This window comes from Dissoconium aciculare, assembly GCF_010015565.1.
Source record: "Dissoconium aciculare CBS 342.82 unplaced genomic scaffold K489scaffold_1, whole genome shotgun sequence".
NCBI classification, from domain to species: domain Eukaryota; kingdom Fungi; phylum Ascomycota; class Dothideomycetes; order Mycosphaerellales; family Dissoconiaceae; genus Dissoconium; species Dissoconium aciculare.
Window position 1 is genome coordinate 103,180 of NW_022984951.1, and position 23,014 is coordinate 126,193.

Genomic DNA, 23,014 nt, shown 5'->3' on the forward strand with positions numbered 1-23,014 from the left:
GATCTGCAGAGACAGTCGGCGGGTTCCTTGCAGACGAGCATTAGTCGCTGGTTGCGTATGACGTTGGCATGACCAATCAGCGGCTTCCGGCACCCTCAATTCGCAACTCGACGTTCTTCGCGGCTAGTAATCGATAGCAGCCCTGGACTGAAAGCTATTCAGCCGAGCGAAATATTTGACATTTTTCTCCCGATGCAGTAAAGCATACCTAATTTGGTCTTTTTGAAGCAGCAGTCAGGGACGAACAAGAGTTTGTGCTGTAGTGACAATAGTGTGCCCAGCAGCTACCTTCTCGATTCACGATCCACATTGGTGCATGGCTTGAAGGTTCACGAACATTGCCAGCAATAATCAAGGAAGTGCGAACTTCAGACGTCACTCATAATTGCAAACATACGCGGAATAGAGCACATCTACAGATTCATTTCTGGCTGGCAGGACTGCGCTGAAGAATCACCCGAAGCGCACGCATTGAAGAAGCCGAATCTCGGTTTAGCGACGAATTGAACTTGAGCTACATCATGGCGCGAGGCATCATCACTCCCTGGCGATCGCACAGCGACCTCCTCGAGGTCCGCAAACAACTCTATCGACTAGACCAAAGCCCCGATACCAACAACGACCAACCCAACGACCCACGACACCATGCGGTCCAACGCGTCATGGCGTGGAAAGTGCGAGGAAACCTTCCGCACGCGGTGGAGTCGACCGCTCTGCTGATGGATGCGATCCTGCACCACGCGATTCCGGAGACGTCGATTTTCAGCGTGCGCGCCGTCTACAGCGCAGCCTTCACGCGGTTCGTGACAGGCTTCTGCGACATCGGGCGGAACAAGGAGCGCATGCTGGAGCCGAGCAGCATGCTGGAGATTGCGAAGCAGATTGATATGCCGGTGGAATTTGTCACGCTGAGACACGAAGCTACTCATCAGGAACTGCCCGAGGTCCATCGATTGGTGAGCGCGACGGAGGATGCGTTGGATTGGTTGTGGAATGTGTATTGGAGTCGATTGGTCGACCCGGCGGTTGTGGATGGAGACGTGGCGGCCATGGCGCAATTCAGGACGGATGCGAAGCAGAAACTTCGAGACTTCCGGAGCACGCGACGAGAGGCTTTACGGGCCAAGGTCACTGCACCTGCCGACCGGGAGCAGGAAATCTGGAGGTCGGCCAAATCTTGTGCAGACCTAATGGCGGACAGTACGTATCGCATCGAGGTTTTTGCGGAGGTCCTCCTGGACGACAAGCTCCTATTCCCATCAAAGCGAGAGTGAGTTGACCGTCCCAATGACCATTTTGCATTTGTATTCTGACAGAAGAACAGGCTCGGGACTTCCCTGGACGGCGCGTTTCTGTTGTGGGACCGATTTCTGCAGGAAATCTTCAACGAACAGGAACAGTTCCTTGAGATCCTGATCAAGCGAATGCTTTATGCCATTGGCGAGTCTAATCTCTCACAAAAGGCTGACGATCGAAACGCTGAAGCGTGCTGTTTCTGGCTTGAACATATGGTGGATCCCAAAGGCTGGACGAGCAGCATCACCCCATCCGAACGACAACTGATCCAGGCCCATATCGTAATGTGGTGCTGCACACATCCTGGGCACTGGGCACAACATCTTGGAACCTCGATGATCCGACTCGGCGGCAAAGGGTTTGGAACGGTATGGAGTGAAATTCTGCAATCGGGCCAGGTCCCAGACACAGATGTCGAGTCACAATCAATGTTGCCTGCTGGACTCGCGGGGCTCGATGGGGCAAGTCCAGATGGCTCATCCGCGATGCAGGACCACATGGAGATCGATGATGAGCAGTCAAGCATCATTTCACCTAAGCACCATCAGGCGGCCGGTAAAATGAGGGCGAGCTGGACTCGACAAGTGATGCGTCCTGTTGGCGAGATAGGTGCGATTGGCAACTAGAACGATGTGTAGTGTGCCTGTTAAATCTCAACGGTGCTTATTTTTGTAAAATCATCCTCCGCTCGCTTTGATAGCCTCCTCACGTTCCACAACGCTGTCCTTGAATCGTAGGAGGAAAATGGTCTTGCCGGGCCACATCTCGTCTCCTTCGCCGGCCCAGTGAGCGCTGACCCCATCCGTGCTGAATCCTGCGGCATCGCACATGCCCTCGATCATACCCGCCACAAAGGCCGCGCAATTGAGCTGACTCATCTCTTTCGGGATGCTGATGAAAGTGTTGACAATCGGCTCGTTGTCGACGATCATGTATTCGTTTTTCTTAGTGTTACTCTGTTCGAGAGCATCGGCGCTACGATTGAATAAAGACCGCCAGAGGGTGCCATGAATGAATTGCAAGAGGTCGAGCAGACGTGTTGATCGACTGGCTGTTCGTGGTGGGGCTCGATAGAGGAGAAGGTCGAGCAGCTTGATGCCAATCGGATAGCCAGCTCTATTCAGTCGGGTTTCGATTTCACTCACGGAGCCGGATTTCGCGTGGTGATAAGTGATCAAGCTGTTGAAAAGATAGGCAAAGGACGCGAGCGAGATCTCTGTTGTCTTCGTTCGGTTGAGGTTTCGGTCGTAGATGGTCTTCCGGTTGCTAGGATAGCGGAGTGTCGACACGAAGGGTTTTGTCGGCGCCAAGGAAGTAAATGTCGGCGCATCATTAACGACCGCTGCTGCTTGCGCAGCGGGCTCGCCGGCTGTTGACATTATCTCGAACTGGCTATCAAAATTCTGTATGATCTCTCGATTGGTGACTCTGTTGTGAGATTCTCGGATTTGATTTACGTGGATATGTCGGTAGAGAAGCCTCCTGAACCTTGTAACTCCCCACTGACTTAAATCAGAGGCAGATGGTGAGATCTGTCTGCCTGCCTAGCTCGATTACATTCATTGAAGCTCGATTACAATATACTCGCTGTAGTTGACGATGAGCAGGTGCCCTCATTAGCACGACTGCCAGGGCTTTATGGAAGGTACGCCGATCCTGCACGTGATGGTCAGTGAATCAACAACATCAAAGCACATTCAATATTCAGGAGCCTTCCATCTGTCCTGCCCACAGCAAGATCATGCTATGGCTTGTAAGATGTCCAGCTAGGGTCGTCAAGTAGCAATGTACAAAGAGCGGTTCTATATCATGATGCTCAGCAGAAAGCGCGAGGATTAACGAAGAGATCTGAGAACAATTATGGCGATAGGTGTGCAATGCGCGCAACAACAATCGAATCCGAGGATACTCAATACCCATTCGAGAACTGAAATTGCCGGACGAGGAATCTCGCGACTCGGATAGGCCCACGGACAATGCGAATCATAAAAGTAAACACTCCGCTCCTACTGCAGATCCGAGCCAGGATTTCTTCAGTGACTAGGGAGTCAAAGGGCATTCGCCTCGGCCTCATTGTTGTATTCTTCTGAGGAAGCAGTGGCCATTGCGTGGTGGGTCTTGAATGCTTGATTTCCTGCAGTACAATTCTGGTATATCCAATCCCAAATGTGACTGTCCTATCAGAGTGTCTCTACGGGAACAAGTCATGTGAAATAAGTGATCTTCCTTCGTGCATACCTACCTAGGTAGGTACTGTAATTCATGGCCGGTCATCAAGCTTTCATCAAACTTAAGAACCTACCTAGGTATATGCCGCGAAATTTTGCGCACACGACTACAGCACCTTGTCGGCTTCGAGGTTTCAACCCTGCTGCCCGCGCACGCGTGAGTGACGATCGCTATGCAAGGGCAAACGTGGCTTCAATCATTTCACTTTGGGGCCCCGCATTTGTGTGTGTATCGGGTGTGTGTGATTGAATCTTGCATGAAGAATATATCCGATTTCTGTGTAGGTAGCGAGGCAGAATGCGGATTCAGGTTCAGTACGGCACCGATGTATGTCGTCGTATCAGATAGCGGCTCGGACATTTCTTTCCAAGTTACAGTGCTCCTCGGGGAGGTTGCAGTTCGGTGGTGGGGAGGGAGATCTGCAGAGGAATTTACATGAAACATGATCATCAACGGTGCAGCTCGAAAGATCTCTCGGCGTTTGTTGAGCGGAGAACGTGAGTGGAAGCGGGAGTCCGAAATTGCACCAGAATTATGATACTGTAATAATGGAAATCGGGACGCCGAACGGCAGAAATTTGCAACCATGTAGCCGCGGCGGCGGAGCCAGGAACGATGGCCTGATCTTGCCTTTCAGTGTACAGCACCTGGACATGAGGATACGCTGTTGATCGCGAGAATTCTCCGCATCGTCGTCGCAAAGATTGGAGTTTTCAAGCAATTGCCATGGACTGTGTATATCCCGAATTCCATCCTCGACGATGCAAGCCGGAGATCACGCATTCAGATCGTCCCAGGCGCGTGCGGGGCGGAACGCTACTGTCATGTGTCGTGCGTGTGTGGTGGATTTAGGCGGGGAGAGATGATCGTTACCAAAAAGTCCGAGGAAACCTCCATCGGAAAAATCTTGTATTCAACTCGTCTCCTATGTGCGCCGAAACCTCCTCTCATGATTGATGATATTTGCCTTTTTCTCCTCATTTCCCAGCCCGCTGGATCGAAAGGGAGGAGAGGAGGAGAAATAAGCCTCGAACGGGTGGAGAAAAACTCGTGCGTCCGAGATCGCATGCACACATTACGAAAAGAGGAAACCGCCACGAAATCGTGCTTCTCCGCATTGGAGGGAGATTTCCATGGGGCAGAGGCGCACCGAATGGAAGGAAAAAAAGGTGGCACAGGTTTCAGTTTGCAACCGACAGGGATACAGTAGGGTGACCACTTGGGGCAATGCACCCAGTCCTTTCTATTTCATACTGGGATTCACAGATGGATACAGTATAACAATTGCCATCGGGCGGCGGAAGTGGAGTTCTCGACCGCGGCGGACCCGATCGGGCAGATGCCGAGATCATTTGCACCTGGAGTAGTTCATTCGTTGCATTCCAAGGTTATGCATTACAGCATTTGCAACCGACTGGCAAGAGTGGATTCAAGGCAATTCCTTCCTTCTCTCTCCAATATGTTGGGTATCAGCCGCATCGATGATCAAGCATTGGTGACAGGGCGGGAGGCTGGCCGCAATGGGAACGATCTCACGATGTGATGCGTTGCGATGGGGCTTTCGTGTGTACATGTTCGTGTGTTTGGCCTTGGGCTTGCAGTAAAGAATGTGGGCGGAGTTTGGGGTAGGGTGCAGAAGGTGGTGTCGTGAGTGTGGGTGTGGGTGTGTTTGTGCAGGTGGTGTGAGGGTAGCATGCACCGAACGGTAGAGTCCGCTCTCCAGCTGCTGTACCGTACCACACAAGAATGTATGATGATTGGCCTCGGGGGCGGGCGAGCTTCTAGCTGAGAAAGGTCATCGCATCCTACAAATAGTCCCAGATCCGATGTCTGTGTCCGTGTGTCTGTGTATCGTCATTTTTGCCTAGGCTCGTGCACCGTCCAGCACCCAACTCTTCTCGCGCGTAACCCCAAAAGCTGGTGCGCATCATCCTGAATTAATGAATCAATCCGTCGAGCAGGAGCCGCGGTGTCCATCCATTGCCAAGGTCTCCGCGCTCTCTTGGTGGTATTGACAATTTACAGTTGGATGTTCAGGGCGCAGATGTAGTATCGTCGGAAGTGACGATCATGACGATGATGTGAAGCGGGAGACAGACCGGCCGGTTTGCACCTGCATCGGCAATCATCTTTCATTACATCAACCTTTGGCAGGCCCGCTTGCGGACGTTATCGGGCAACGAGAAGACCCTTTGAGATCATCAGACGTCAGTGTCAGTGTCAGTGTCAGTGTCAAACCCCGAGATGCTAGGACCCCGAAATGAACAATCGCAAGATGAGATCTCCAAGACTATGATTAACCTGGGAAAGTAAGAGATTTTTTAAAAACTGCTCAGATCCCCGGACGATGCATGGTGAAATCAAAATGCGCTGGAGTGGATCGGATTGGATTGGACGAAACGGTTTTTCCTTGAAACTCGGTGCCCGCCCGCGCCCTCACATGCCAAAATGCGACCCCAGCGCTAGGCTTGATCCGTGTCTAGTGGGGCTTTCACATGCAGAACCACGACCGGGTCTGGCTGCTCGTGATGATCTGTGATGAGAAGAAGAAGAAGCAGCAGCAGCAGCAGCAGCAGCTGATGGAGAAGGATTGCCCAGGTGGGCTGACTCTGAAGACAAGACTTTTGCAGTAGTCAAGGACGGGAGATATCAATGGATGCGTGGAATGGACATGATGGAGAATAAGCCCAGGCTCGAGTCCATACTAGGCAGTGGAGGCTGTTTCTCCTTGTGACAAACACCTGGGCTCACAACAACCGGACAAAGCCCGCACACAGAGCGGAGCAGCAGCCGCAAAGGCAAAGAGTGCGTTCTCGGCCTTGTACACATCTCCTCACCCCGTCACTGTGATCATTTTATTAGTCTGTGACAGTCCACACTTCCAGCTCCGTCTTGCACTACTGCTAAATACGCCCCCAAAGTCATCTAACATCATCAGCAGCATCATCATCATCATCTGCGGCGACGGCGTCACGCGCGCCTGTCTATGCGAAACAAGCGTCGTGTTCCCTCCACCTTCGCCAGCACCGGACACCGGCCGAGATGGCCTGACTGCGTCCTGGGCTGATGATCTCTGTCGCATTTCCCCAATTCTTCATCATCGTGTGATATCTCACTGCCATATTGCCAATCGCTCATCTGTGTCTGCATTTCCACCCCGTCCCTTGACCTCTTCATCAGTATTGTTGCTGCTGCATATCCTCATTCAGTCTTCCGCGCGACATCGTTCGAAAGCCGACTTCACCTCGGCCGTCTTCTCCTCCCACAAACGCACGCCCGTCGGCTTGTCGGTCCTGGCGCGCGACCATTTACAGTTTGCAGCACATGCTACCTGCATATGTACTACTAGCATAGTTCATTCGCCGAACTTTTGACAGTGGTGCTTGTCGCCGCACGGTGTTGTCCATCTTCGCCCGGGACTTCTCCTCCACCACCACACCCTGACGATCGACAGGCCAAGGCACACTTCCTTAACCAAAGGTGGAGCAGCACAACGCTCCCACGCTTCTGATATACCTTTAGTCGCGGCCCATCACATGCTAGTCCTTTAGATTTTCTGTTTCAAACTCGCCTCCACGCATCTGACAGAACATTTCTACATCGTCACGTTTGGAAGCACTGTACCGTCTGCGTGAAACATCCTTCCAATTTCCATCCAGGACGACAACTCACGGCAGAGGCCATCTCACATTCCATCTCTCACAATGGAGCCCTTGAAGCGCCACGAGCGCGAGCAGAGGGCCTCACGAACACTTCACAGAGACATTCCCGAATTATTCCGAGCGATACCACGAGCTGAACAGGGCATCTCCAAGACAGAGCTCATTAGCGATCCCTCGGCCAGCAGCCAAAAACTCTCACATAACAGCACAGACTCACCTAGGGATGACCTCGTCATCCGCGTACAGCCTACCGATGCGCTTCAGGCTGCGGCTCGATGCTCGACAAAGCAAGTCGGCGATGGTCGACGTCGATCATCAGCGCTATCATCCAACGGCAAGACCGCTAAGGTTGCAGTCCACAGCATGGGATCGCTGACACGACCCGGCGGCGGCTTCATGTCCGGTGCCAATGGCCAAGAAGAATTCCTCTGCACCCGAACGACTCTCTACGCGTCCCTCTGGGACAAGTTTTACCCGCTGCCGGAGCTTGGTGGCATCTACACACCAGATGTTCTCGTCTTCCGGGGCACCGACGGCGTCGAGCTGGCACGGCGGGACCGCTTCTTCGTCGATGTCATCACCGCCGGTGTCGCACGCCATCCGGTGGACCGCAGCGGCGAGGGTGAGGAAGGTTGTTCCTGCGGCGTGAGTTACTGCGACGAGGATCGCGACATCATGGCCTCGAAGATGAAGGCCATCCTGCGCATCGCACAGAGCAAGGGCGTCCAACAGCTCATTCTCGGAGACTGGGGTTGTGGCCCTTTGCGGCATCCCGTCCGCGAAGTCGCGAAGCTTTGGAGGAAAGTCCTGGTTGGTGGTGCTCGACAGCGCCGTGCCAATGCGGAACAGTGGGAGGGCATCCAGGAGGTCATTTTTGCCATCCCCAACAGCGAGCGGGCGCGCGAGTTCCGTGCAACGTTCGAGGATGTCCTCGCTGCCGACTTTCCCTCGGCGACACCCTCCCGATCTTCGAACTCACCTGATGCTCGCCGCCGACACAGCGACGAGGAACTCGAGCAACTCCTTGCCAAGGTCACTTCGCTTGAGCTTCAGATCGATCGGGCGAGAAACGCGTCCCTCCGACAACAGCTTCGCGATGAGCACTCTGCCGTAATGCGAGAGCTCGCACTCCAACGCGCGGAACGATTAACGCGCGACGATTCCGGCCTCTCAGAAGATGACGATAGCGACGCCCTAGATTACACCCTCGTTGGCAAAGACTCGAACGCACATGTACCTTACCACTTCGACACCACCAGCTCCTCGGAAGACACCGACTCCGGTTTTTCGCAATTCGAGGAGATCAATCAATACCAGTTCGGTTCGGCAGCCCGAGACGACGAGCGCGGCGGCCAGCGGCGGAGATTCTCCACCTCGGAGGAGGACGACGATGATGACGATGACGACAGCGACTTCGATGATTTTGACGACAACGATTTCGACTGGCGAGGTTACTATTCCCTGTCGTCTTCTTCGCCTCGCATGACCCCCGACGGCTGGTTCCAGGGGAGCATCGACGAGCTGAGCCAACATCTCTACGGGTCCAAATGCGGGAGCGCTGGAGCCGGCGGCGAAGGTGCTAGAGAATCCTTTAGTCCCCTGCGTAGCCCGCTGCTGGTTCGGGTGCAATCGAACGGGACGAACGGGCCCGCAGTCAATCATGCCGAGGCTGAAGAGGATGCCGCCCTGTTCGACGGTCTGCTCGATCGATTTCAGAGGACCGGCATGAGCTGAGAGCCGATCCAAGGCTATCCTCATTCGAGATGCAAGTTCGTTGGGCGTTTGCTGGCCCTGAGCTGGGTCTTTGTACAAAACCTCTTTCGATTCTTTTTGGCACTCACCACTTTTTCTCGCATCTTCCATGCATATGGTTTGCCAATTTTGAGCGACACAACGTCTTTGTGATATCTTCCCTCTGGACCCGATCACCTGGATCCAACGCACGCCTCGGCCAGCTTCTGTTATCAGCGAAGACAAATCTCAGCATACATCCGAGGGTCCTCATAAGAGTAGAGAACCTGAGGGAGAGAAGAAAAAAAGCACAACAATAATTTGGGGAATTCTCTTTGGCGCCTTAATTGGCATTGTATTCTGCGCAACCGGATTGGTTTTTGGAGCGGCATCTCGGGAGTTCATGTATTGCATTGAGGGCGCTGACTGTTGCCGTTCGCTGGGAGCAAAAAGCGTGTATGAATCTATGGCATATGTTTGGAAAATGATTTGCACTTTCTTGATCTTGCTTGGTTGGGTCTTTTACTTCAGGTTTGTTGATGATGGTGTAATGCTGCATTGCTGTATTGCTCTTCTTCGAGACTGGAATCGTAGACCTCTCCCGCTGGTTCACTATCTGAGTGATGCCGTGAAGTGAGGGTATCGACGAATGTCAAACAGTTGTAAACGAGATGCAGTGGTCCTTTTCGAGTGTAGAGTGATGAGAGGAGATGGATCGGGCGGTCGAGGGGCACACAAACCTAGGGATCGCTGACGAGGCTTTCCGAAAGCGTTGAGCAAAGTGATGCAGTGAGAATGAATCACTATTACCATGGAAATTTCACCCTTTGGTGTACCACCAGATGTCTGCTTTCATGCATGCTGGGCGATAAGAGGAATCCCAACCGAACTCGCATTGTTTCTCACCAAATCTCTGGGTGTAGTACGAGATGATGCTGAGTGCACTAGGGTTTATGCGTCGATTTGGACCAAGGTGATCTTATCAGTCGGGGATGATGATGAGTTCAGTGGCTAGGACGATTCCATCTGGGTGTCTCATCCCGCAATTCGGTTCGACTTTCTCGGACAATAAACAGATATGGAAGGTTTTGGCCGAACAGCCTCAAAGTGGAAGAGGATAGACGTGTAACATTAGATAAGTGGGATTGAATGAGAATCTTGGAAGTGTTGAGGCGGCCAGAAATCCAGCCCTTCTCAATGATCACAAGACTTTTTCTATTGAGACCAGCAGTATTCTAGGCAACATCGATGATTCCAAGGTATATACGGCTATTGACAATCGTCATGTCACCCGTCGAGAGGGTCGGCCGCGGATACTTGAGCGCTTGACATGAAGCATGCGAGTCGATGCGAATCGTTGAAAACGGCTTGTGAGAATTCAGGCCGAAGATGGCAATGCAACTAAATATTTGCTTCGGCTTCCTTCACTAAATCGAATCGCGAAGGGAGAGATGTGCCACGGTGGACAGTCTTGAAACGAGCGATACCATTTGGGCTTGTGTCATCAGAGAACCTCATCGTAGTTCCATTCATCGATGAACTGCGAGGATATGGATCGATGAGAACATTAGGGTTGTACCCTGCAAGGCATCAAAACGTTGGAAGACATCAATGACTTCCGAAATAATCCGTGACGGCGCTATGGGCGATATGTGCCTTCAAGATGCCTCCTCGGTCCTGTCTCAAGATGCCTTTATACTCACTTCTTACCTCCAACGACATGCAAATAGAGATGATCACGCAGAAAGAGCGATTAGTCTGGACACTCGAGTATGCCCAGGCGGTGACTTTGTGTGTTTACGACCTTGTGATTATCCTTTCTTAGGTGGCTCGTCTTCTGTGGTTCGCGTCGAGCTTGAAAATATAGCGTGGGGATGGACAGACGTTTCACGGCCATTTGTGCTCGCGTCGTCATTGCGGTGATGATTCTTCAGGTTCAGCAACGACAACGAACATAAAACGGCCATGGTACCAACGAATCGTCAATGCAGTAGACCGTGGGTTCGGGCCTGGGAATACAAGTTCATGCTCTGTCGAAGATTGGAGATGGCTTGACAGTTCGGCAGAAGCTGACGAAACCGTTAAAATGACCACAGGAGAATGCCACGTGAAGGGAACATGCGCGTAGCCGTAATGAGACGAGCAACATCGAAGAGCCGAATTCCAAAGTATGGAGCTGCTTCGACACTATTTCTCACTCAAATACTTTAGCAGATGTTCAAATGTGCCTTAGCTTCTGGACCGCCAACGGCTGCTGGAAACGGCTTTGGTATATCAATCGCGGTACAGAGAAGCGTCATTTCCTCCCTCTTCGTCAGCATCACCGATCACACGCGTAGGTCGTGGATTATTTATTCGAGATCTGCTGTGCGACGGTGCGATCTGAAGTGACTGTCCTGACAATTATCAACGGGTCCATAATGCTCCAAACATGTGGAGGGTATTTCTTGCTCTGACCGGATAGACGTCTGCCGCGGCAGGGCAGTGCCGCAAGGGACATGCAGTGTCGATGAACCATCTCGACCGCACTACCAAACTGATCACAATTACAGTTCGCGAGAAGCCAGCAGCTACTACATATTCAAAGCTGCAGTGCTGCGCGCGCGAGGGATGGAAGCCGGAAGCATCATCGTCCGCATGAACATGCCTCAGCAGCAATGCGAGGCGAGACGAAAATCGCATCATCGTGCTGTAAACGGTGTCGCAATCACAGAAAACTCGCTCAAGGAGCCACAAGCGCAGAGATCCGCTGAGCGCCGACAACGCGACATTCCGTTGATGGGGTGTTGATGGTGACGGATGGTCGATCTTCCGGCTTCTCTCAGGTTCACGTCCATGGTAATCGCCACCAAGCGGCCTTCATCAGCCTCTCAGGAGGTCACAAACGTACGATAGAGACGTGGATGAGTACACATTCGACTATACAGTAGATTGAACGGACGCTTGTTTCCGTTGAGGTCCAGCCATATCGTGCCACTTCGACGTGATTTTGCGCAGCAAAGCTACTACCGCGCTGTGTGTCGTCGAGGGGAGTCGCATGCTTCCGAGCTTACCAGATCGGTCGGAAACGCGATCTGCCGAGGAGCGTGTGGTGCTAGAGGGACTCCTGTCAGGATGATGACTGCAATGGCATGATGCTCCATTGCGGCAACCCATCCAAGCTCTGAATCTAGGCTTTTGGACGACTAATAAAGTCATGTTTCTTTCTCTCTCCTTCGGGCTCCACGGCTGTCGCAAAGAGCGATGACGACAAGCGCACGGCACACGCAGTTCCCTAACATTTGGAGCGCTTGGCTGCTTCTGAATAGTATCATGCAGATGGTCATGTCTTGGGATGTCTCGTCTGGTCTTGCCGTTGATCTCGGCGAGCGCGTAGGCCCTGCACCAACGTCCGAAGACATGTGTTCATCAGCAGCGTCATATCCATCATCGCGTCCTGCCTTTGTTCGGCCGCTGAGAAGTCGAATAAGGTTCCAGACTATCTAGACCAATCTTAACAAGTGCAGAAGCAGATGAGGTTCTTCCCTAGCGACAGTGTAACACTGCAGTTGACACAAAGAGAGAATTTAGGCTTCGAGGCTGCAAGGCTACATGACCTCAATGAGTTCGACCGGGAATGCATGGACTGTCTAGAGCACCCTTTAAAAGGAGCTAGCTCAAGGCGAAAGCGGCAGGGGTTGACTGAACTGCTTCGTTCTCGGAATGCTAATTTCCTCATGACTTCCATTTAGCCGCTGCCTTGCAAACGTTTGCTTGCATGCACGTGTGCGCAACGAACAGTATTCGATGAGCCGTGTGGAATATGTAGACTCGATCGACGAAGTCGAGAAATTAACTTCTACATCATTTTGCGCAACGACGAAAATACGCCTTTGTGCCAGATGGAGCTTCACGAGAATACGCGCCTGCCAAGGTCAGGAAGAGAATGATGAACAATGAATGATCTCGTCGTCCTACACACAGGACATGATTTGCCGCAACTCTAGACACCGCATCATTCCTCTGTAGTCACTGGACCGATGTGACAAAGCCGTGCCAACGGTGGTCAATAGGTACCCGGAAGACGAACACTTGCATCACCTTACATGCCTGCACGTCGTATGATCCCGAACCTGTCTCCTACCATGCGCCTTTCTTCTCGAATTTATTTTTGTTCTTCAAAGAAGGTGATCTTTGCGGTTCGCAATAGCCCTCTACCATCCGACAGGCTCTGTTGTTTCGTGAGATCCGTCCATCCGCGTCGACCGGGGTGACCGCCGAGCATTGGCTCGAGGGGCAATGGCCAAGATGACGGGCTGAGGGCTGAGCGCCAAGAACAGGAGCGCAACAACGAGCTTCCGGATCTTGGGGAACGCGATCGATATGATGCGGGTCACAGCATCGTACGAAAGGGGAACGAGGGCGTGTTTTCGCGGACGATGACTCTTCCGTCCTTTGCCAGAAGAAATGCTCATTTCTCTGCCTTCCTCCAAGCTAGACCCGGAGCAGGGCATGGCCGGGCGACGACGCGACGTGCGTGTGAGATTGGGAGGCAATTTGGCGCGCTATTTGATTTTCCCCGGGGCGGCAAACGCCTTGCTGCAAACGGATTACAGATTCTTCTGTGATAGTTCGTTTTTACTGTACGTACCACACGTGCCTATATCCCATCTATGTCATTTTCTGTGCGTGGATGTCCCTGACCGAGAGGCGATTTTCGCGCTCAAAATATCCATGCCACATCCGACCAAAAGGGTTCCAACCCCAGAATTCGGGGCGAAGGTGAGGGTCATGCAGCGAGCGTGATGGGGAGAGAGAGAGGCAATGAGAGAGACGTTCGGTACCTACCTTCGCCCGGTCTTGGAGAATGACTAAAATTAAGTAACCGTCACGTTAGACTTCTTCCGACTCGCTCGTGGGACTGCACCGGGGCGGGTAGGCGGATTCTTTTTGTCACGCTCTAACACACACACACACACACACACATATCGCTACCACCACACCACCACTGCAGCCAACCACACACTACAGGGCGGGCGCCTCCAAGTCCGGCCCTCTCTCGTTCCTTCGCCAAAGAGACTCGTCAGTTCAGAAAATGAATAAACACCTGCTCGTTCGCCCATCTCATTGCTCTTGCGACCTCTCTCACCAACAACACATTCGTTCTCTCGTGTGACTAGAGCAACTCAAATATCCTTAATATCTCCAACTACTCCTACAACCACGACTTTATCAATCCACCATCAACAACATGAAGTACTCCACCGCCCTCACCATGGCCAGCGCCGCCGCTGTTGCCGCTCAATGCCCAATCCGGGGCTGTGACTCCGTCTACGACGAGCTCACCGACGTCTGCCTTCCGCTCGCCAATGGCAAGCCCGACTTCAACGCGCCTTGCAATGGCATGCTCGCCATCCAATACCAGTGCGCTTTCGGCCCCGCCGCCGGCCTCGACCTCGTCAACCAGCTCTTCAGCACCACCAGCACCGGCAGCGAGCTCACCCTCCCCGCCTACCAGTCAAACTCCACCCAGCGCGACTGCATCTGCTCATCGCAGTTCTTCAACGCCGTGAACGGCTGCTTGGCCTGCCAGAAGGGCCACGGCGACCAGTCCGCCCGTGACGTCACCCCCTCCTACATCTCCTCCGTCAGCTCCGCCTACTGCGCTGCCTCCAGCACCCCGACAGTCGGTCTCGCCGACTACCTCGCCGGTATCCCAGAGCCCACCAGCACCAACACTGCTGCCACCTCCGCCTTCTCCGACCCCATCGGCAACAAGACCGCCGTCTCGCTCTACTACAACGCCCCCGTGACCGGCACCAGCGTCTACCTCCTCCCCACCAGCACCGGCGCCGTCAAGACCTCCAACGGCCAGATCGTCGCCACCGCCACCACCAACAACGCTGCCGCCTCTTCCCCCACTCCCGCTGCCGCCCAGGGTGCTGGTTCCAAGGCCCAGGTCGCCGGTGCCGCCGGTGTCGTCGGTCTCGCTGCCCTTGCCTTCCTCTTGTAGATGAATTATACCCAATCGATGTACTAAGAACTGAGACGGAGGAGCGACGAGTGTTAGTGCGATCTGAATCTCGAACATTCAAGGTTGAGTGCGAGGTTGATCGATTCAAAGTCTTTTTTATTTTCGAAACTTACAAATGAGAGTCCCGTTTTCTCCTACAGAAAAAGGAGTTGGGAAATAAAGGAAAAATTAATCTTCTATCTTTTTCGTCCAATTAATTGGTTTCGTCCTCGATATTTCTTTCTCTGTTCTTGGCAAAGTACGGCGGATCGATTCCACTTGTACGGTATCATGTCTGTCGTAGATTGTAATCCTTTATCCCAAAGAAATGCAAAAATTTGTGCCCATCTTTCTGTCTGTCTGTCTGTCTGATTGGTTGTTTCCCACATCTCATCATCGTTCGTCTTCGTCGCGTCTCATGATGAAATCTCCAAACTCACGGCCTCGAGATCAGTACTAGCATGTGGCGATGTCCGGACATGTCTAGTACTGGGTAGGTAAGCATGTGCGACCCACATCCGCCATCGCAGCGAGAAGGTTTCCGTACAACGAATGACATCCTATCGAGAATCCTACGCGAGGCTCATCCGGTATGCGACATGTACCACTTTCTGTGATAGGCATCAGGTGTTACACACTGCGTGCGACGACATGCTCTTTTCACTTAACACAGCTATCGGGGCTGTGAAGTCCGTCTCTATCGCTGTGTCTCCCGATATGACTTGTACAGTGGGTCAACGAAGGCAGGGAGAAACAATGTCGCGACCCTCGAACATCGATCGTATGATTTGCACACTTGCAGCATACCGATGGGCTCCGGGGCTGAGAAAGAGGCACAGACTGAGCAAACCACGTGCAGGCCGAGAAGTCCTCATCAGTCTTTTCCAAGGAGCGGTTTGTCTATTTTATTTTGTATGGATATATTCCTTCCTTAACGTATTGATGTTCCTTTGATCCATGGATGGACGGATCAACTTTTAGGGTATTCGCTCTCCGTGTTCTTCCCAACGTTCCCAAGCCATGGAACGTTATTCACTTTTCCCTCTTGATATCCTGCGCGTGATGCGACTGCCGTCCCAGACTTGTCTTCCGCTCCAGTCGACCGGTTGTCTTGACCGCAGTTGTTTTCCGTCTCATCGCCCTCCATGACATCCCGTCCAACTACTCCAGACGCTCCTTCCTCAGCGACGGCACAACCCGCTCCTCGACCCTGCGCATCAGTTTGTTCGTCTGCTCCGCCAGACTCAAAGTCAACACTGTATGCGGCAGGATCCGTGCCAGATGCGCAAAGAAGCCCTTGTATACCGCCAACGGTCCCTCGGCCTTCACCGTGCGGTACAGACAATCCCATGCGCTAGCGTACAAGTTACCCGTCTGGTTGTACATCCGACTCATGACCGTGTCCGGCGGGTGCATGACGACGCAGACGACGACTCCGGACGCCGCTGAGCTGAGGAGATGCAAAGGTGCGCCGTCGGACAAGCCCGCGTGGGTGGTGAGCATGCGTTTGGCGAAGAAGTAGGTCGGCAGTTGCACGCTGCTGCCGAAACCTGTCCGGACCATGGCGGGTCCCACACCGCGCCATAATCCGCGGATTCCTTCTGAGCGCCAGATTTGTGAGAGACCATCGGCGGCGTTGCGGTACTGATGCTGTGTTCCGACCGGTAGAAAGGGTGAGTAGGACTGTAGGCGGGTTTTCACGAGGAAGAATGGGCTACCGAGGAAAGCGCCCAGGATACCGGAGGAAGCACCGGCGACGATGTTGATCGGTAGGCTTTGCCGTTGCGCTGAGGTCGCAGTGGCTGAGGAGGAAAGGACAAGGTTGTTGAGGGTGGTACGGATGGGATCGTAGAAACCGAGTCGACAGCCATTGAGCGTCATTTGGTAGATGTACTGCGGATGAGCGTCAGATGTCAGCCGCGACGAAGTACGAGATCTCCAACTTCTTAGGATCTCATCTTGAATGTCGGGTACGTACTGCGCAGCTGAGGCCTCGTAAAAGTCCCTTGAAACCTTCATTTGAATAAATCACCGAGACGCCGTGGAGGACGCCTCGATATAATCGCGGAGCATCGCGCTTCGTCTGAAGTTCACCCTGCAATTGAAGTCGAATTTTGACCGTCTCGAAAGAGTGCGTAACGGACACGGCGCCACAAGCCGCAATGCCACCAGCAATGAAGGATCCCACCGTCGTCGACATTCTGGCACTTCGAGGAAAAATGAAGTCCGGGGTTGAATAAATGATCTGGAGCTTTCGCTCTCCGCTGATCAATGAATGGTGGACGCCGAACCCTGGATCGCAATGGTAAATCACCTTCTCAATGACTGTTTATATGTGCAATTTTTTGTATGCAAGATATTGTGGTGCGGAGCAGATATGTCGACAAGATACTGGCGAGAGGTTATGTTGGCGAAAGAGAAAAATGAATGGCGAGCTGATGTGAAAGGTGCGAGTCAAGATGATATTGCGAATATTTCGGAGGAGAGGTCGGAGGAGCCGTCTGCGCTTAGCCCAATGGCTGACGGTGCGGTCAGCTTGTTCTTCTGTAGTGGGAATGACACCTTCGCTATTCAGTGAGCAATGGAATCATTCCAAAAGTCGCTATCGCAGAACAAAAAGGAACGACGTGATCACTCAAGTCCTTATAGTGGCATATGCTATCGGTGGTTTTTTCTGTGGTTCGCATTGGCTTCCCATGGCCGTTCCCGTACCTGTTGGCCGTTGTACGGATTTCGTCTGCAGCTGCCACAGCCAATAACAGCTGAGACGTGAATCCCTGTACACAAGTACAGACCCTGAGCTCCAGGCTTTTTTATTGCTGCTCTCCTTGGCACTCGGGTGACGAAATTTACAGCAACGCGTGTAATAAGCACGTGTCTCATGCCCGCGGAGCACCCGACGCACATGCAGCAGCACAAGCTCATTCACTGCCGTTACTTTTGCTGCATTTCCACTGGTTTTCGTCGCGAAACCTGCGCCTTTTGTCAATCCTCCCATTGACGTTACGCGACGAGGACGATCATTCGAACACAAACCATGGGCACAAACGACCTGGCTTCACATCCGGTGGCCAAGGTTCAGGATGTCATTGGCGCATTTCGTCCCACACGCCTCTTCAAAGCGCCTGCCGGCACGAGCTACACTTCAATAGATTTCGATGACAGCGGCGAATTCTTGCTCCTGTCGCGTACCGATGCTACGATCCAATTGTTCAATACATGGGCTGGTGCTCATGCGAAAGAGTTGAAATCACAGAAATATGGCAGTGCACTGGCTCGTTTCACACATCACAGCACTTCGATCATCTACGCCTCAACCACCGTGGACGATGGCATTCGATATCTCTCAATGCATGACAACAGCTTCATCCGCTACTTCCGCGGCCACACCGATCGAGTCACCAGCTTGAGCATGAGTCCGAGCGACGACAAATTTCTCAGCGCCAGCTTGGACAACACCGTCAAGATTTGGGATTGTCGATCATCAAACGCACAAGGATCGTTGAACTTCGAGTCCGCGTGGCTCACGGCCTTTGATCCATCTGCGAGTGTTATTGCCATTGCGAGCCCGCTCGCGCAGACGGTCAGCCTCTACGACATGCGCAACTACGATAAGCTGCCCTTTGCGACTTGGGACCTTCTCGCAACCGAACGTCGATTGCAGCAGTCGCATGGACAGACGCCAGGTGCTGGTTGGACCGGTATGGAGTTCAGCAACAACGGCAAATTCCTTTTACTTGCCACCAACGGTCCCGGTCACTACATCCTCGACGCTTTCTCCGGTGACCTCCTTCACTACGCACACCGGCCAAACGGCTCGGACCCGTCACATTATGCGCCTGGTGATGACCTTCCGTCAGCACCTGCTGGAAGCAACGGCAGCTCAGGTAACATCACGCCAACATATATACAATCTTCCGCATGCTTCTCACCAGACGGTCGCTATGTGGTCGGCGGAAATGGTACGCAAACTGGACTTTTGGTATGGGATGCTATGGGCCAGGCAACGACCAAGGGTGGTGAAGAAGGAAGCATAACCGCGCCCATGACCGACCTGCCGGGCCCACGGCATGCGAAGGTGGTCGCGTATAACCCGCGACATAATCTACTAGCAAGCGCGGATCGGGATGTTGTGATGTGGCTTCCAGATCCGGATATGATTTAGCCGGCCAACAGTCTTATGTTTTATTATTTGCTTCGTGCCCATCGACAGGACACCACACTTCTGGTGGAAAGGAGTTCTCGCGCAGTACAACTGTGGGTCATGGGGGTTTCGAGCTGCGTTCAAGCGTTGGCGTTTAGGCGAATGGGTAGAAATGATTCATCTCGAAGTCATGGACAACTGGTGCGATGGATTGATCATCTCGCTCTATCTGACGATCTGGATTGCCATAGGTTCGTGGGAATTTACCGTGGTGTGATACCAGGTCGCAATTGTGCGTCGACGTAGTACTTCGCTCGAGGTCGAAGCTATACCTAGGTAATCACTAATCTGCACGAGGGTACTGTTATGAAAGGTAAATACACCGCACGCAACATGCCCGATCTCCGTCGCAGGTCTTGCAATTAAGTCGTCTACCAAATCTCAAAGTCGACCAATGCGATCCACCAAGTCCGTGGGGAAGGCAGTGATATTCAACAGCAGAAAGGACGACAACATGAAGGAAACACGTCGCCGACTTCTCAAGAAACTTGGTTTCAGTCGGTTCATTATCAGGCAAGCTCAAACATGCACTGTAACCATAAACTGTCAACTCGGGTTGTCAATGCCAACCCTGGGGTTAATTATTCGAAGACTGGCAAGGACGTCGCCATGCGCACTGTATCGATAAGAAGCCGCGAAATGCTGGGGTACTAAGTAACAAAATTGATAGGAGCAGCTGCAGCAGCAGCATGCGGCGCTTTCGGAATTTGGCTACAACGATATTTTCGCGTGGCATGTGCAAGTGAAGCACGCGAGGAAAAAGCTGCTACTACGTTCCTGCTGTTTGGTGATGACGATGCGCCTAGGGATTGACTTTCTTTCATCAACGAAAAGTCCATAGTCTTTGTTCATTATTCTTTGAGTCTGCACGAAAAATACACCGATCGCGTACCGCTTATCCGTTAGAGACTCACGAAATTGATCACATTCGCCAATCACTCATTCTTACCTGACAATCATGGACACTTTTCTCGGCTTACCTGTGGCTGTCAAGCTCAACCACGCGCCAAACGCGATCGTATACGGTGTTGTCCGCGAAGCTGTGCCAGATTCGCATCTTACTCTAGGAGGTGGTATGTGATCATTGATATAGTATCGAACAAATGTGCAACCATTGACTGACTATCGTGCGCACGATTGATAGTATTCATCCCGGAAAGTGGTGCAACACGCGACCACTTATCCCTCCCGTTAAACGTCATTGAAGATCTCAATGTGCTCGATCCGAATAGTCTACCGCCCGGCTTCGTTCAAGCGCAACAGCAACAGCAACAGCAACAGCAACAGCAACAGCAACAGCAACAGCAACAGCAACAGCAACAGCAACAGCAACAGCAGCAGCAGCATCAAGTACAGCACACGCAACAAGTGCAGTCGACGATACCATTGCCCTTTACTGATGCCCCCTCCTCATCGATTCCGCCTCCCATTGCCGCTCCACCCCAACGACCACCCATAGAGAGCTCGTCACAGAGTTCTCAACTTCCGCCCACAGCAATCGCTAGTCGGCCATCTAAATCGACTCACGTACACGCACACCCATTGCCAGTCGCCGCCGAATCTCACGACACGAAAGGAGGAGAGGGAACACCACAACGGCAACGTCCAGCATTCGTGGACCCTGCCATACTCAGCTTCGGCGCATCGCCTGTTAGAGCACAGAACACCACCGCACGCAATGACTTTGAGACGCCGATTCGGTCAATGCTCGCTCGAGCTGCGCAGAACCTGCCCAGCCCAAGCTCGCCCTTCATCGGCGACATCAGCAATGTGCCACGTCAAAACCTCACTCAGAAACTCGCTGCTGCTGCCGGACAGAAGCCTCGACCAATCGTGACCCAGCAAGTCAGTACTAAGCCTCCAGCCGCCCAACCCGCAGAGCTTGCCTCCGAAACGATAAACACCTCCACTGCGCGAGACGCGAGTCTCAAGAAGAAGTCTAAGAAGCCGAAACGGCGGGAACCAGCTGTGGTTGCAGTTGCAGATCCACCGCCAACAATGAATACCGAAGTCTCACGGAATGGAAATGATATGAATGTCAGCGTCAAGAGAGGCAAGGGCTGGCGAAACACTCCACTGCTTCAGCCGTCTCCCCAACCATCTACGGACGCACAAAGCTCTAAAAAGGGTCGGCGAAGGCGGGATCAAGAGCAAGAGTTCGCGCAAGGTGACACTACCGATATTCAGGACATGGGCGACTTCGATTTTGAGGGCGAACTGAAAAAATTCGACAAGAAGCAAGTTTTCGACGAGATCCGACAGGGAGATACCACTGCCGATGAGGATCGTTTGGTGAGCCATAATCGCATTCATCGTCCGGGCACATATGGTGGCAAGAACCTGCATCCGACAGAGCCGGTCCTGAGCCCCAAACTGCCAGTCAAAGCTTCAAACGATGCCGGTAGTACGAGTGATGCCGACACCGAGCTCGACTTTCCCAATGGTCGTTCCTCGTCTCGGCACTCCAACACACGATCTGTTCTTAACAAGAAGCAACCCAGCAGGCAAAACAGCCAGCATGTTGATGCTCGAATCGCCCCCCATGCATTGCTCCCACTATCCGCCACCATCTCGAATCGGTCATCTTCTTCGCTTGTCAGCCGGAGCAGACATGCATCTTCCATGGCTGCGATCTCACCCCGGCCAGACCGGTCGAACACACCTCCGCTTTCGCGCTCAATCACTGATCTGGCAACTGCAGCACCTGAAGCGTCGCCCGAGCCACACTTTGTCATCCGTCCAGACATGGGAATCTGCCCCACACTACTGCCAGGCGCGCTCGACGCTCTCGAACTCGCCGCGGTGGAGACTTTCGGCTTATCTGTTGATGCTTTGACGGAGTCTGCTGCGCGCTGCATCGCCGAAGCTGCCATTCATCTCGCCGAAGACAACAATCGCCGCCGGCCATCGCGTACCAGCACTGTTCGTGGTAGCATGACCTCCAGCACCATTCTCAACCAGCCTCCAGCTTCATCTCCTGCTCCTTCCGCCACACCTGTCATTGTCGTCCTGGCAGGAGATCATGCGGTCGGCGCACGTGCTCTAGCTGCGGCTCGTCACCTTGTAACACATGGGTTCCAAATCATTGCTGCCGAGACTGTCAACTCGACAGCCGAGACAGTCAATCCTCAGCGCCGAACGCAAACCAACATTCTTCGCAAAATGCGCGCAGCTGGCGCTCCAGTGCGTCGCGGTCGTTGGGCGCGCGCCGAAGAGTATATTAAGCACCTACCTGGTCCGCCTACCGTCATCATTGACGCTCTCCTTGCTGGCACACCGGTCGCATCAATCCTACAGAGCGCTCAGCATACCCCGCTGGCCGCTTCTGCTGACACTTCTTCGACTCAACATACTGAAGTTCGTGCCATGATAGACTGGGCGAATCGCAGCCGAGCACCTGTTCTCTCAATTTCAGTACCCTCTGGCGTGGACGGACTCTCCGGACTCACGACCGTAGTTGATGGCGAGCCTCTTGCCATCCGTCCTGCTCGAGTTTTAGCATTGGGTGCCCCGCTGAGTGGTTTGCTCCGCGCCATGCTTCTCACAGGAGAGCGATGGCCAGTCTCTCTCGCCGACGTGGGTATTAACATTGCCCTCAGAAAGGAGGAGGGGTTGGCATTTGTGGGTGGCGGAGGTCGCCGGAGGGCTGCAGCATGGACTGTGGAACTGGAGGTTGCTGACGGCGTCGATGAGGAAGAGACTGCGGAGTCGAGAATCGGTAGAGTACGGTAATATCTGATATCGCTTCAATCAATATCAATTAACCGATGGAAACTCCCATGCTGGTAGGCCTTTGGGCAGCTAAATTGCATGATTGCCAAAGCTCTTACAAGCATGGCCGTCTACACTAGTACCAGTGCTCCCTTGGTGACGTCAAATGTGATGCTTTCTTTGTGGTCA

The 23,014-nt window shown here is 53.0% G+C and overlaps 9 protein-coding genes across 9 annotated transcripts; 6 read left to right on the forward strand and 3 right to left on the reverse strand.

The window, feature by feature from the left end:
• Window positions 1–211: 211 nt before the first annotated feature.
• K489DRAFT_329086 (Las1-domain-containing protein) lies at window positions 212–1,610 on the forward strand (the record flags this gene model as incomplete). The annotated part of the gene is made up of 2 exons (XM_033602104.1): window positions 212–1,270; window positions 1,325–1,610. Coding segments are annotated over exons 1-2 (1,035 nt in total), but the record flags the coding sequence as incomplete, so codon positions are not given.
• Window positions 1,611–1,973: 363 nt separating this feature from the next.
• Window positions 1,974–2,675, reverse strand: K489DRAFT_309539 (TRAPP I complex; the record flags this gene model as incomplete). The annotated part of the gene is made up of 1 exon (XM_033600640.1): window positions 1,974–2,675. The coding sequence occupies one exon, from the start codon at window positions 2,673–2,675 to the stop codon at window positions 1,974–1,976; it is 702 nt and encodes a 233-aa protein (XP_033463931.1).
• Window positions 2,676–7,229: 4,554 nt separating this feature from the next.
• On the forward strand, window positions 7,230–11,708 carry K489DRAFT_405664 (uncharacterized protein; the record flags this gene model as incomplete). The annotated part of the gene is made up of 2 exons (XM_033607173.1): window positions 7,230–8,875; window positions 11,471–11,708. 2 exons carry the CDS (start codon window positions 7,230–7,232, stop codon window positions 11,706–11,708), a joined length of 1,884 nt encoding a protein of 627 aa, XP_033463932.1.
• A 912-nt stretch (window positions 11,709–12,620) lies between these two features.
• Window positions 12,621–13,580, reverse strand: K489DRAFT_374982 (uncharacterized protein). Its single transcript, XM_033603581.1, has one exon. It carries the CDS (start codon window positions 13,409–13,411, stop codon window positions 13,112–13,114), a length of 300 nt encoding a protein of 99 aa, XP_033463933.1. The 5' UTR covers window positions 13,412–13,580; the 3' UTR covers window positions 12,621–13,111.
• Window positions 13,581–13,867: 287 nt separating this feature from the next.
• On the forward strand, window positions 13,868–14,950 carry K489DRAFT_374983 (uncharacterized protein). Its single transcript, XM_033603582.1, has one exon. The coding sequence runs from the start codon at window positions 14,149–14,151 to the stop codon at window positions 14,908–14,910; it is 762 nt and encodes a 253-aa protein (XP_033463934.1). The 5' UTR covers window positions 13,868–14,148; the 3' UTR covers window positions 14,911–14,950.
• Window positions 14,951–15,186: 236 nt separating this feature from the next.
• On the forward strand, window positions 15,187–15,967 carry K489DRAFT_961 (uncharacterized protein). Its single transcript, XM_033609076.1, has one exon. It carries the CDS (start codon window positions 15,463–15,465, stop codon window positions 15,862–15,864), a length of 402 nt encoding a protein of 133 aa, XP_033463935.1. The 5' UTR covers window positions 15,187–15,462; the 3' UTR covers window positions 15,865–15,967.
• A 104-nt stretch (window positions 15,968–16,071) lies between these two features.
• K489DRAFT_405666 (mitochondrial carrier) lies at window positions 16,072–17,110 on the reverse strand (the record flags this gene model as incomplete). Its single annotated transcript, XM_033607174.1, has 2 exons — window positions 16,072–16,803; window positions 16,889–17,110. The coding sequence occupies 2 exons, from the start codon at window positions 17,108–17,110 to the stop codon at window positions 16,072–16,074; spliced, it is 954 nt and encodes a 317-aa protein (XP_033463936.1).
• Window positions 17,111–17,947: 837 nt separating this feature from the next.
• On the forward strand, window positions 17,948–19,075 carry K489DRAFT_385662 (histone H3 methyltransferase complex and RNA cleavage factor II complex, subunit SWD2; the record flags this gene model as incomplete). The annotated part of the gene is made up of 1 exon (XM_033606151.1): window positions 17,948–19,075. One exon carries the CDS (start codon window positions 17,948–17,950, stop codon window positions 19,073–19,075), a length of 1,128 nt encoding a protein of 375 aa, XP_033463937.1.
• Window positions 19,076–20,072: 997 nt separating this feature from the next.
• Window positions 20,073–22,846, forward strand: K489DRAFT_366128 (YjeF N-terminal domain-like protein; the record flags this gene model as incomplete). Its single annotated transcript, XM_033602742.1, has 2 exons — window positions 20,073–20,187; window positions 20,259–22,846. 2 exons carry the CDS (start codon window positions 20,073–20,075, stop codon window positions 22,844–22,846), a joined length of 2,703 nt encoding a protein of 900 aa, XP_033463938.1.
• Window positions 22,847–23,014: the final 168 nt, after the last annotated feature.

Coding starts and splice junctions, on each gene's coding strand:
- K489DRAFT_961 (XM_033609076.1), top strand. CDS start 15,463: ATGACATCCTATCGAGAATCCTACGCGAGGCTCATCCGGTATGCGACA.
- K489DRAFT_374983 (XM_033603582.1), top strand. CDS start 14,149: ATGAAGTACTCCACCGCCCTCACCATGGCCAGCGCCGCCGCTGTTGCC.
- K489DRAFT_374982 (XM_033603581.1), bottom strand. CDS start 13,411: ATGCCCTGCTCCGGGTCTAGCTTGGAGGAAGGCAGAGAAATGAGCATT.